The sequence below is a fragment of the Chanodichthys erythropterus genome, chromosome 12, assembly GCF_024489055.1.
Source record: "Chanodichthys erythropterus isolate Z2021 chromosome 12, ASM2448905v1, whole genome shotgun sequence".
NCBI lineage: Eukaryota > Metazoa > Chordata > Actinopteri > Cypriniformes > Xenocyprididae > Chanodichthys > Chanodichthys erythropterus.
The window spans coordinates 49,204,503-49,218,631 of NC_090232.1; the positions used below are offsets into that span (position 1 = coordinate 49,204,503).

Consider the following 14,129-nt stretch of genomic DNA (forward strand, 5'->3'; position numbering starts at 1 on the left):
ATCAACTAAATCAAATTAACAAAAATTAAACCACAACTGTATATTTCATGTTTTTCCTCAAACAAACTTTGTGCACATTCACAAAGGACAATGTTTCATTGATGGTCTCAATCATTCATTCATGACTGGGCACTTAATCTGGACCAAACACTATACACTAACAAGAAGCGACACTCAATAGAACGATCCATTGCAAAGACTGTCGGACTCTGGCGTACTGTGTTATTGTTATTATATGACAATGATGACAATTGTTATTGTTCTTTTAAGCATTTAATAATAATAATAATTAAAAAAAATCACAATCATTTATCTTCAAGTGTTATTTTATCCTGTTGTTCAAACTCCTTTATATGTTTGTATTATATTCTCACCACTGGTGTCAAGGAAGTTGTCTAATACGTTCCCAGAACGTTCAGAGACGGTTCTTTGAAGGTTTGGGGGACGTTATTTGGTGGACCTTCAGTGAACATTCAGGACATTCTGGGAATGTTTAGGGGACTATTACTATAGGACGTTCTGATAACTTCCCAAATGTCCTCTCTGTAACGTTCTTTTTTGACCATAAAATAACCAAAATAGAACGTCCCTCTAAAGTCATATTAGGAACCTTATAGGGTTAGTTCATCCAAAAATGAAAATTCTGTCATTAATTACTCACCCTCATGTCGTTCCACACCCGTAAGACCTTCATTAATCTTCGGAACACAAATTAAGATATTTTTGTTGAAATCCGATGGCTCCGTGAGGCCTGCATAGGGAGCAATGACATTTCCTCTCTCAAGATTCATAAAGGTACTAAAAACATATTTAAATCAGTTCATGTGAGTACAGTGGTTCAATATTAATATTATAAAGCGACAAGAATATTTTTGGTGCACCAAAAAAAAACAAAATAATGACTTATTTAGTGATGACCGATGTCAAAACACTGCTTCAGGAAGCATCGGAGCACAAATGAATCAGCGTGTTAAATCCGCAGTTCGGAGTGCCAAAGTCACGTAATTTCAGCAGTTTGACACGCGATCTGAATCATGAATCGACACAGAAGAATCATAACGCTCCGAAGCTTCCTGAAGCAGTGTTTTGAAAATCGGCCATCACTAAATAAGTCGTTATTTTGGGTTTTTTTTGGTGCACCAAAAATATTCTCATCGCTTTATAATATTGATGTTGAACCACTGTACTCACATGAACTGATTTAAATATGTTTTTAGTACATTAATGGATCTTGAGAGATGAAATGTCATTGCTGGCTATGGAGGCCTCACTGAGCCATCGGATTTCATCAAAAATATCTTAATTTGTGTTCAGAAGATCAACGAACGTCCCAAATGTTCTGTAAAGTTTCTGAATTTTCATCACCTTTAGAGAACTTTAGGGAACTTTGCGGAAGGTCACGAGAACGTCGCCTTCTACGTGGGTCTTATCTCTAGTTTCTTCAGTCCCTGTTTGCTTTATGTATTTCTGGCTTCAGGCTGCATTACTAACGGAAGTGAAGGACGTTGCGTTATTTGAATATCAATTCTGATTGGTCAGTTTGGTGATGAGAGGAATTTATGCTGTCAGCCTCCTCTGGCATTTAAGTAATTAAAACTCGTCTGGGCTTCAAAATATGTGTCTAAGTTCTGCACTTTAGTAAGTAAATCATTTATCTGATCACATGCTTGCCTCTAATGGACGTCACTGCTGTGCAGAAGCATTAATCACGTGACACAGCAATGAAAGATGTCCAGTAGGGGGCGACAGACAAAAGAAGAGAGAAACCTCATGAAAGTCACCTGTGACAGTAAGAGTCACTCCTGGAGTACCAATCCAGTTTCCATCAGGTTTATTAGTGGTGAATCTGAAACAGTACTTCTGTGAATCCTTTCACAGAAAAAAACAAAACAAAAAAAAAAACAAAAGAACAAAGGAGAACAAAGAGTTTCTCTTTCTGAGTGCAAAAACATCAACTAACCTTCACAAAATGTCTGAAATATCCAGCAGAACATCTCAATCCTGTTCTCTAAACGTCTTCATAGTGAATGTATTTAAATTAACTTAAAGAAAAAGATCATTATTTTTCTTTAATTAGGTTTAGTTCAGTGATGTTGTTCTCTTGTAGAGGGAGGGACACTGATATTTCCAGCACTGGTCATTAATAAACAGTGTTAACTACAGTCTGTCAGATTAAAGCTAAAGTGCATGAGTTAAAACAGTCAGTCATTTGGTTGCTGTTGATCTGATGAGCTTCAACACGGTAAGACAAACACATTCATACTTCAATAAAAACTGATGATTATTTCTATAGATGAAGCTCATATAACACATGATTCCTGACATGAGAAATATCTTCTGTACATCTAATGATCAGTTCATTTACACACACTGATGTTGAGCATTAATAATCTTCAGATGAGCAAAGATCTTACTAACACTAAGAGCTGTTTAGAGTGATGAACAGACACTGTTTATGAGTATATGAGTGATGATTTATGCTGTATTATAGATATATTTGATTCTGATGTTGGTCAGAATGGCTCCTGCTCTTCCTCTGATCTTTCTGCTCATGATTCACAGTGAGTCTCTGTTTCATTCATATTTTTAAATGTCATTTTATTTTCAAAAACAAAACAAACAAACAAAACAAAACATAATGAGCAAATAAATGAACAGTTTTCTGTGGTATATTTATGTTTTTCCTTTTGAAACAGGAAGTTTGGGTGAGGCGTGTCAATGGCCTTGTTCATTTTATAAATATCCAATAGTTTTTAGTTACGTCACAATCTTGAACATGAATTAGTAATTTTGTACTGTCTAGTCAGTGTCAGGTGGTTTAGGGGAGGGACTTTCTCACTCATCAGAGCATTTGATTGGACAAACATCAGTGTATCACCAGATCATAGAAAATTTTTTGGCTCATTTTCTCTGAAGACAATGTGGAGATATTGTAGAGGTTTATATGTCAAAAAATGTTGTTTGCATATAGAAGATCTCAGCGCTGACAGACATTAATTTAAATCCACAAACTCCCATTTTTGATATCATTGATCTTTTTTTTTTTTTTTAAATCATCATTGAATGTTTTCTTAGTCCTAATTAACGTGTTTGATTATTTGATAATGCAGCATGTTCTTGATTTACTTCCTTCTTCTGTTTTCACTTGTCTTTGTTTGTTCATTTCTGCAACTTCCTTCATCTTTTATTACACTCACTATTCTGAGATTAGCTAATGCTATTTCCTGCAATGAGTGACTGTTTTCAAGAAGTATATATATATATATATATATATATATATATATATATATATATATATATATATATATTTATACAACAGTTCTGTCTGGTTCTCGAATCTGATTGGCTGATAGCCATGCGATATTTCAGTGATAACAGCACTCCTACTGCCTTTTCACCGTTTGTATCACTCCGCTTGAAGTGACCGTCATGGCGGCCGATCAAATCAACCGTAATTTTTACAAATACTACTTCTTGTACCACGAACTGTAGTTTTAATAGTTTTTTAGGCGAGAATGTAGTTGTTTAGACCTGAAATATGTGACTCATATTTAATAACAGCACCTATTTTACAATTTGTTTTGGCGTTTTCGGAGATGCGAGCTTGAGTGCTTCAGCGGCCGTTCAGTGATTCTGTAACCGCCGAGAACAGCTTCATCTCGGCCAGTGACTCGGGGATTTGCCGCTGGCTCTTATAGTGGTTAAACACGAGACATAATTCAATTTACATAGAACGGGCAATCTTTGGTCTTATTAATCTATTATTTGTTACAGAGCAAGTGTACAGAGCGAATTGTGCTATATTAAATTTGATAATAATAAACGTTACGTTACATATAGCACATTGACTACAACTAGACGGGACATATCAGACTCTTCTCTGCTTCAAATATGTAAAACATTAAACTTTATAAACATGTTTTTTTGAGTAAAGAAAACGCTTTACATTTTTTTTTTTTCAAACATCAGATCTTTTATTTACCTTTGCATTGCACAGAGGAGATGTCCAAACTGCGTGCGCACTTCATTCACGAGGGGAGGCGGATTAATGAGGCTTGATTGACAGTTTGAGGATCCAATGGAGTTAGTAGGTTTTGTCACAAGCTCTTTAAAATCCTTTTCATTCGTTAAATATTTGTAAAACCCACATACCAGCGTAAATGGTGACCTATTTTTTTTTTTTTAATAACTAGTGCTTCATGTTTGACTGAACTGTACAATTGTGCTTATATGGTGTTCAATAAATATTATTTTATATAAATATGTCCATTAAGTAATATGGATTGAGTGAACATTACATTAATACGCCATTAGATGGCGGCAACACTTTACAGGAGAATTAGTCAGGGAGTCACAAGAGACTTTTAAATTGAAAGGAACTTTTTCAAAAGGAAGTTGTTTTAGCGCTGTGGTGCTATGGAAAATTCCCAAAGCTGAAAAAAAAAAAAAAGACAAATACAAAGATCGCTTACCTCAGCGGACATTCAAACGGACTTGTTTAAAGGATGTAATATTATGGACATCGACTTGATGAATGAATGTAATGCAATATACCAAACAGGTAATAGCTACTCTCTCTCTCTCTCTCTCAATTCAATTCAATTCAGATAGCTTTATTGGCATGACAAAAAGATACATTTTGTATTGCCAAAGCATTTAACCAACATAGAAAAAATATTTAGAATAACAGAACATCTGAGTAAAGCCTATGTAGAGAAAATAATAAAATAAATAAAAATAATTTTAGTAACAGAATAGAATAATTCTAAAAAATAATAAATAAAAAAGATTATAATACAGAAATCATGTAGTAATAACTGAACTTAGAATTTGAACATTATATACAGTATATACAGTGTGTAGGTCTAATGGGGATGTGTTTACTGGCTGTTTGTTTCTTTCTGGTTGTCCCTCAGGAGATGGCAAGATGCAACAAATCTTGCAGCTATATTGGAACATTTGGCTTCTTCGCCAAGAATGTAATATAGTTTTTGGATTGGGCTGTAGGAGTTAAATTGGGGGAATATTTTATTAATTTTGGGGAAGTAGTGGTCTCTGATATCTTGGTATTTTGGGCATTCTGTGAGGAAATGCAGCTCCGTCTCCATCACTCCCAGGATGCAGTGCGAGCAGAGTCTGTTCTCACGGGAGAGCCATGTCTGTCTGCGCCGGCCCGTCTCTATGGCCAGACTGTGCTCGCTGAGTCTGTACACCGTCAGTGTTTTCCTGAGTTTCGCATCACTAACTGTGCTCAGGTAGTTCGCAATAGCGTATTCTCGATTTAGTGCCGAATAACATTCCAGTTTGTGTTGGTTTTTAGTGGTGTTTGTCCAATGGGTGATGTACTTGTCTTTTTCTGTGTTTATAATTTGTGTAAGCCGAATGTGTGTGAGTGTGTGTGAGTCCTGAGGCTGGCAGATCTCAGCGGGTGTGAGGTCAGTCAGTCTCAGCACCAGCTGGCACAGGGGACTCTTACTTACGCTCAGCTCTTGGTGTTTTAGGGCTTTGTAATGGTATGTGTTGGGGTCGCTTGTTTTTAGGTGTTTCCAGAATTTGATGGCTCTTTTTTGGATATTTAGAAGGAGAGGGTATTGGCCTAATTCTGCCCTGCATCCATTGTTTGGCGTCTTTCTTTGGACTTTCAGTATTCTTTTACAGAATTCTAAATGTAGAATTTCAATCGGATGTTTTTCCCAATTTAAGAAATCAAATTTTATAGAAGGACCCCACACTTCACTGCCATATAAAACAATAGGTTCAATTATAGATTTGAAAAGTTTGAGCCAAATTTGGATTGGGATGTCAATTTTAATTGATCTTTTAATGGCATAGAAAGCCCTTTGAGCTTTCTCTTTGAGTTCATTCACAGCCAAAGTAAAGTTACCTGTTGGAGTTATTTTCAGGCCAAGGTAAGTGTATGTTTTTGTGCTTTCAATGGTTCTGTGTGATAGTGTGAATGTGTGTGTTGGTCCCTGAGATCTGGAGCGTTTCTGGAACATCATGATTCTAGTTTTTTGGAGGTTGACTGTCAGGGCCCAGGACTGACAGTAATCCTCCAGCAGATTCAGGCTGTCCTGAAGCCCTTCTTTAGTGGGCGACAGGAGCACCAGGTCATCTGCATAGAGAAGACACTTTATATCTGTGTCGTGTAGAGTGAGACCTTGAATGGGAGCGTTTTCTATAATATTGGCCAATTGATTGATATAAATGTTAAAGAGGGTGGGGCTTAAACTGCAGCCCTGTCTCACTCCACGCCCCTGGGGGAAAAATTCGGTTCTCGTGTTTCCAATTTTAACCGCACATTGGCTGGCTGTGTACATTGATTTGATCAAATCATAGAATTTTCCCCCTATTCCACTGTCAATAAGTTTTAGGTATAATCCTTCATGCCAGATTGAATCAAATGCTTTTTTGAAATCAACGAAACAAGCAAAAATTTGTCTTTTGTTTTGATGAACATATTTATCAATTAGTGTTTGTAATGTAAAAATGTGATCGGATGTGCGACATTTTGGAAGAAAGCCAATTTGACATTTACTCAAGGCATTGTGCTTCATAAGGAAGTCTAGGAGTCTTGTGTTCAAGATGCTGCAGAAAACCTTCCCCAGGTTACTGTTCACACAGATGCCTCGGTAGTTGTTGGGGTCTGATTTGTCACCATTCTTGTGGATAGGGCTGATGAGGCCCTTGTTCCAGATCTCAGGGAAAAACCCGACACTCAGAACATCATTGAACAGTTTTAGCATGGCCAGTTTGAAGCTTTGGTCTGTGTGTTTCAGCATCTCATTCAGGACGCTGTCAACACCACAGGCTTTCTTGGACTCAAGGACCCGTAATTTGTCTTCCAATTCTTTTATTGTTATGGGGAAATCTAAGGGGTTTTGATTTGCTTTAATTGATCTTTCCAAATTGTCTAGTTTGTTTATTATTTCATTTTGATTAGAATTTAGAATTTCAGTTGGGCTATACAATTCTTGGAAGTGGTTTTTCCACTTCTCCCCATCTTGGATTGCCAGAACTTCTTGATTTGGTTTGTATAGTAATCTCCATTTATCCCAAAATTTGTGTGAATTTATAGACTTTTCGATTTCTTCAAACTGGTTTTGCAAAAACTGTGCTTTTTTCCGACGGAGTGTGGCTTTATATTGTTTTAGTGCATCACAGTAATGAAGGCGGACATCTGGATTATCTGGTTGTCTGTGTTTTTGATTTGATAAATTTCTGAGGTTTTTTCTCAGAGCCTTACAGTCCAAATCAAACCATTTGTCAGTTTCTAAATATTTTTTCTTTGATTTAACAATTGTCAAATTACTTTTTCGTGCTGTTTTGTAGAATATGTTGTTTAGATCTTGTACTTCCTGATTGATGCCGAATTGATTTTTAGGGTATACTTGTATTTGGAATGAATGTAAAAGGGATTGAATTTCTGAAGATTCAACAGCATTGATGTAATTAGTGGCGCTGTTTTCTGTCCATTTAAATGATGTTATTTTGTTCATTTGATATGGTGTTTTAATTGGTTTGGGTGATGTTTCAGATTGCTTTATATAAAGGGTGATTTGGCTGTGGTCTGAGAAAGGTTTTAAGGGTTTGACTGTGAATGCTCTCAAAGAAGAAAGGTCGAGATCTGTGATTGCGTAATCTACAGTGCTGTTACCAAGAGCTGAGCTGTAGGTGTATCGGCCGAGCGAGTCCCCTCGCAGTCTTCCGTTGACGATGTACAGAGCCAGTCCTCGGCAGAGCTGCAGCAGCTGCCGTCCGTGAGCGTTCACTGTGTGATCACAATTTTGTCTGGTGGGGTAACAAGGGAATAGGTTATTACTGCCAGTGATAAATCTTGTACCATGTGATTCTAAGAAATCAAATTCTTCTCCAGTTCTGGCATTCAGATCACCCATAAGCAGCACATTTCCCTGGGCCTGGAAATGGCTGATTTCCCGTTCTATGGTTTGAAAGGTTTCCTCTTGGAAGTACGGAGACTCGAGGGGGTATATATGTGGCACAAAGGAAGACAGGCTGAGATGTTGATATTATTCCTTCTTTAATTTTCAGCCACAGGTGATATTGATCTTTTTTGACTGATTCTATGGATAGTTCAGATTTAGTCCAGATTATCATCCCCCCGAGTCTCTCCCCTGTGTGACTGATGTGAGTTTGACTGATGGTAATATGATCTCTCTGTATCCTGAGGGACAACCAGTGAACACATCTCCTCTACACCAGGTTTCCTGCAAGATTATGACATCTATGTCTTGAATTTCTCTCATAAAGTCAGGATTTCTACTTTTTAGACCAAAGATTGAGGAGTTTAGACCTTGGATATTCCATGTAGAAAAGCTGAGTGATTTCATCACAAACTTTTAAATTAAACAATATGGTTTGTTTGCCATTTTGAGAAAAGAGATCGATAGAAAAAATATATATGTATAGTATATTGAGTGAAAAACAATGAATTGTGGAAAGTAATGTTAGGAAAAACGATCAAATCTAAATTCACTTTTTTTTTTTTTTTTTTTTTTACCATTGTCCACTGTGTGTTAGTAAGTGAGAGCAGATGATACTCAGCATGTGTTGGATGTCGTGAAGTTCATCGTTAGCTCGGTTTGCTCCTCCGCTGACAGCCTGGGCGTAGCTCAGTCTGCCTGGCTGGGCCGGGCTCTGCTGTGGGCGGGCTTCAGCTGCTGGAGCTGCGGGACTGTTGTAGGATAGTCTCTGTCCGTATGGATCCGGTCTGCGTGTTGAAGCTCTGGGAGGTGCTCTGGCCGGGGCTTTGGATGAGGTGTTGGCTGCAATGTAGTTTCCTGAAGTGAGTCTCGTCGGATTGGCTGGTTTAGGGCTGGTTCTGCTCCACCTGGGGATTGTCTGGTCACTCCTGTTCAGAGTGACATCTTTGAGTCTCTTTGCAAAAATATGAACCAGGTTCTTGTAAAGGTGGACGTGGTCATATAGACAGTCAGTGTCCAGGTCTGGATGGTGGGCCAAGTGGACGTTAGGCAAAAGGGCACAATGTCTAGAGATGCTGGAATTTATTTTATTGATTGTTTTGGGATGGAAATCTTTTCTTTGAAGTAAAGTGGACAGGATGATTTTTGAGTTAGGGAACGTTTTTCTAGCTTTTTCCACGACGGCTCTGAGGGAGTCAGACACTCTGTCCTGTTGGCTCCGCAGGTCGTTGGTACAAGTGTGGATTATGATGTGACTGGGCCGACCTAGTTGAGATTCTGTCAGGAGCTCCAAGGCTTTGTCAGTGGTGGGACACCAGAATTTAACAGCTTTGTGTCGAGGGAAAAGTTTTTTTGTGTCGATGAATTTGCCGTTTGAATCAATGAGGAGAGCTATTTGAGCTTCCTCTGTGCTGGATGGTGCTGGTCTGCTGTGAGACGAGGGCTGATGCTGTTGTGCTGGGACAGGGGAGCCTGACAGGGGGCGCTGTGATGGCTGTGAGCTGTCTGGATTGGGTCTCTCTGCACAGAGGGGTGGGTGTTGACTCCTTGTGTTAGAAAGCTCTGGGGTGGAGGGCATTGTTTGAGCTCTGTGTGTCTGCTCTGGTTCTTTTCTGGCCAGGAGAAGCTCTCTTAGTTGCTCTTTCAGGGCCTGGATCTCACTGTTCTCCAACTCTCTCGTCTCTTGTATGTCTCTCAGCTGCTCTTTCAGGGTCTGAATCTCATTGCTTTCTGTCTCTCTCTCCTCCTGTATCTCTCTCAGCTGCTCTTTCAGGGTCTGGATCTCAGTGCTTTCTATTTCTCTCTCCTCCTGTATCTCTCTCAGCTGCTGCCTCATCTCTAGTGTGGACTGTTCTCTGTCCTGTAGCTGAAGTCTCAGTGCAGTCAGCTCACACTGATAACTGTCCTTCTCCTTCTGAAGCTTTCTCATTTGCTGTGTGAGGGCTGTCAGTCTCTGTGTTAAGTGTTCTGTGTTCTGCTTGAGCTCAGTATGACATGTGTCTGACTGCTCCTGTTTAAGCACAGTTTCTCTGAGCTGGACCATCTCCATCTCCAGCTTTGTGAAGTGCTCCTGAAGTAGAGGTATAGATTTGAGCAGGGAGGGTGAGATGTTTTCACTTTTAGCAGTTTCTGCAGGATTGGGTCTGAGATCTGAGGTGCTGTTCTGTGCATTTTGCTCAGATGACAGACTTTCAGAGAGTAAAGCCTTCTCATATTTCATAGCTTCATAGTTCGCCTGGAATAATTTCAGGTTCCCCTGTACCATGACTGTGCCATTTTTATAGATGTTCACAGTCATCACAGTGTTGTCAGGGTCATGTGGTTCTCTAATTTTGACTTTCCAGCCATTACAGATGCCTTCTTTCTTTACAGAGGGGTAATGGTTGATGATGGCCTTATGCCAGGCATTGGGGTGATCAGAGAAGAAAATAAGGTTGCAGATTTCTCCAGTTTTGAACAGATCCGCAAATAGAGTCTCTGGACTGCTTGAAAGAAGTTTCTGCTTGTAGTTTTTCCTTGCAGAGTCAGTTTTGATATCAGAGGGATAGTGTATGGGCACACAGTCTGAGCTCATCTGTATATGGTCGTGGGGTGATTGCGGCTGCTGCTCTGATTGGTTGATTCTCTCTGGCTCATTTGAATTGCTACATTGAGGAATGCTAGAGTGTGGGCTAGCCATAGTTTTAGCTTTTTAGCATTTTTAGCTTATAAAAATATAAAAATGTCAATTTTATGCCCATGTATTTGCAAAAAACAACCTAACCAGATAAAAAAAGATTCCCAGGGCAGTTTTAGTTGTACTCACTGCTTCTCCCTCTGTGAATAAGTGGATCTTCTCTTGTTTTAAAACTTCCCTCCAATTTTCCAACAGGCCTGCTGCTAGAAATCTGATCCTCTGATCCTCTGCGTTGATTATTTGGGTTTAAAAACAAAAATACTATACTTTCTGAGTCCTTTTCATCAAAGTTCACTTCTGTATGTGGTATTCTTGTAGATTTTGTAGATTTTTTTATCTATTTCTCAGCTCAAAATAGCAAACAAAGAAGAAAATCTAAGAGCTCATGTAGATCATGACTTCTCTTGTCTCTCTCTCTCTCTCTCTCTCTCTCTCTCTAATACTGTAGAAAATTCAATGTGTTTCAATGAAGCGACTCAACGTTCCTTCGTTACTAGTTCTAAAGTGACATTTTAGAGTTAGCAACGGAGGCTTGGTTCAACTGACAACTTGAGTTTTGAAACATTCCTTCGTTACTAGTTCTGAAGTGACGTTTTAGAATTAGTAACGGAGGCTTGGTCCAACTGTCAAATTGACATTTGAATCCGTGGCGGAAGGAAGTAGTGCTGCACAAAAGAGGATTTTAAAGACACTCCGTTGTTGTTCTTATTTATTTACACACTCGTGCCGTCGAACTGTTGTATAAACGCAATATCACACTCGTAGCCGTGCGATATGGCTGATATACAGCCATATCGCACGGCTACTCGTGTGATATTGCTCATATATAATTTAGTAGATGTTTTGATGGTCCAGTGTAACTGAAAATGAAAAAACAAACAAACATGAAAACTGCTTCACATTGTGCCTATCAACGTCACTACCTTTATCTGTTCTAAATTCACTGTAAACCACGACTTCACAGGGATTATTGCTTTTTATAAACGTTAGTCCTTAAAAAAAAAATCTATATTTAAAAAAAAAAAAAATTGCAGGTGTATGTTTGTAGAGTAATTTACATTGGCTTTGAACGCGGCTCAACCAATCAGAATCAAGGACTGGAACAACCCATTTTATGACAATATGTTCATCTTGATGAATTCTGTGTTTCAGGGGTTTCTAGTGCTGATTGGGGTGTGAGTTACAGTCCTTCACACATCTGTGCACTAAAGGACTCATCAGTGATAATAAACTGCACTTATACATACCCTACTGGATATAAGATCAGGAGAGTGTTCTGGAGCAAGACAAAAAACTATAAACTGGACACAGAAGAGTTTCCAGATCTGTCTGAGGACCCTGAATACAGTCAGAGGCTTCAGTATCTGGGAGATAAACAGCAGATCTGCACCATCAGACTGAGTCATGTGACACTGAACGATTCACACATGTACTATTTCAGATTCATCACTAATAAAGGAAAATGGATTGGTAAAACAGGAGTGACTCTTTCTGTCACAGGTGACTTTGGTGAGGTTTCTCTCTTCTTCTGTGCATTATGTTGAATAATAATCAGTGTATGACAGCAGCACTAGATATAATGTGTGTGTTGTGTTCAGATCTTCAGGTGGAGTCTCCTGAGAGAGTGACAGAGGGAGATTCAGTCCGTCTGACATGTAAAAGCAGCTGCACTCTGACTGACAGAGCAACATTCATCTGGTACAGAAACTCACAGCCATTAACTGAGAGAAGAGACAGAAACAATGAACTCCTGCTGCAGTCAGTCAGAAGAGAGGATGCAGGCAGATATAGCTGTGCTGTACACGGACACAATCACATCTCTCCTGCTGTTCAGCTCAGTGTCATGTGTGAGTATTTGGTCTTGTTTAAGTTGAAAAGCTAGCAGAGTTTAGGACTGGGATGGGCAACATCAGTCCTGCAGAGTTTAGCTCCAAACACACCTGAACCATCTAAAGGTCTACAACATGACTAAAGCTACAGACAGGTGAGTTTTGATCAGGGTTGGAGCTAAACTGTTGGACAGTGACTCTCCAGGACTGAAGTTGCTCATCCCTGGTATAGGACTATATTTTTCAACATCAGATATTTTCAAGTTTAAATAGCATTAGAGTCTATTTACACTAAGTGACAATAGCAGCATTTTCTTAGTGATATGATCTTTACAATAAGTAAAAATAGCAATAGATTTTATTTACATAACGTAAAACTAGCAGTATTTTCAATAAATAGTTAGATACTATTTATACTTGTAAATAGTGGTGGATAGTATTTGCACCTCAGTATTGTTGTACATTTCAGGATGCAAAAGTGTGTAAATGATTATATTTGGTTACATTTTATTTTGATGGTTCACTTTAGATGTTCTACTAAATATAAGTAACTTTGCAACTACATTCCATCTTATTCAACCCAAACCCTACTAACACCTAACCTACTAATACTCTACTAATACTCTAATGAGAGTTAGTTGACATGTAGTTGCAAAGTTACTTATAGTTAGTATAATGTCTAAAGCGGACCATCAGAATAATGTGTTTCCTTAAATTTATTAAAATTATTACATAGATGCCGCCTTATTGGGACAACCTGATGAATTCTTTATTATTAAATGCTCATTAGGCACTATATTTTAATTTTTTTAAATATTTTTATTGAAAATAAATGCCTTTCCAATCTGATATGCGATATGTGAATGCCCTTCAGCCGTGACTTATACATGATACAGCAAAGCCTCTCGTACCTTATTGCTTACATACAACATAAAAAATAAGCATATTTTACATGAAAATATTGTACTTTTAGAGGTAGATACATTAAAAAAATACAGTGCACTACAGAGTGGACGCTTCTACTGTGAGGCTCACAATCAACATGGATCTCAGAGATCAGACGCTGTAACTGTCACAGGTGAAGCTTTTATTAACACACTCCTGTATCTTCACATTATTCATCAGTTTGGAGAGTCAATCATGATGATCTTCCTCTTTCAGTTCATCATGATGATGGTAGGAATGTGATTGTGATCGCAGCGACATCTGGAGGATTATGCTTCATCATCATCATCATCATCATCATCCTGTTTATAATGTGAGCTCAATAACAAAAAACCCTGCAGTGATTGTATAAGTTCACTTTTGGTCTAATAATGGCTCAGTTGTGTTTTTAATTATTAGTAATCTTTAAAATCAACATTCATATTTTCTCTTAATTTAATAGAGTCCATATGCTGTTAATGTCTGTCATTATAACAGGAGGAAACGAAGGGATGGTCAAACTGAAGATCTCACAGTGAAACAGGTAAATCATCTCAACATGATTCACATCAGCTGTTGTCTGTGTTTCAGACTGTAACTGTACAGACCGACGGGATTCAAACCTTCTCAGTCACAATCCAGTCAGTAACTAGTTTGTACGATAATATAAAAATCAAAAAACAAACCTGATTTTATTGGACAGTTGTGAGTGGGCTTAAGTTTTTAGTCAATTGATCCAATCTGGTTGAGTTTTTA

General features: G+C 38.3%; 1 protein-coding gene across 1 annotated transcript in view; it reads left to right on the forward strand.

The window, feature by feature from the left end:
- Nucleotides 1-2,506: 2,506 nt before the first annotated feature.
- Nucleotides 2,507-14,129, forward strand: part of LOC137032429 (B-cell receptor CD22-like) — a 59,647-nt gene continuing 48,024 nt past the window's right edge. The window contains exons 1-3 of the mRNA XM_067404190.1: nt 2,507-2,561; nt 11,773-12,120; nt 12,219-12,467. Of these exons, the coding sequence (XP_067260291.1) occupies nt 2,507-2,561; nt 11,773-12,120; nt 12,219-12,467 (652 nt within the window). The remainder of the gene's footprint in view (nt 2,562-11,772; nt 12,121-12,218; nt 12,468-14,129) is intronic.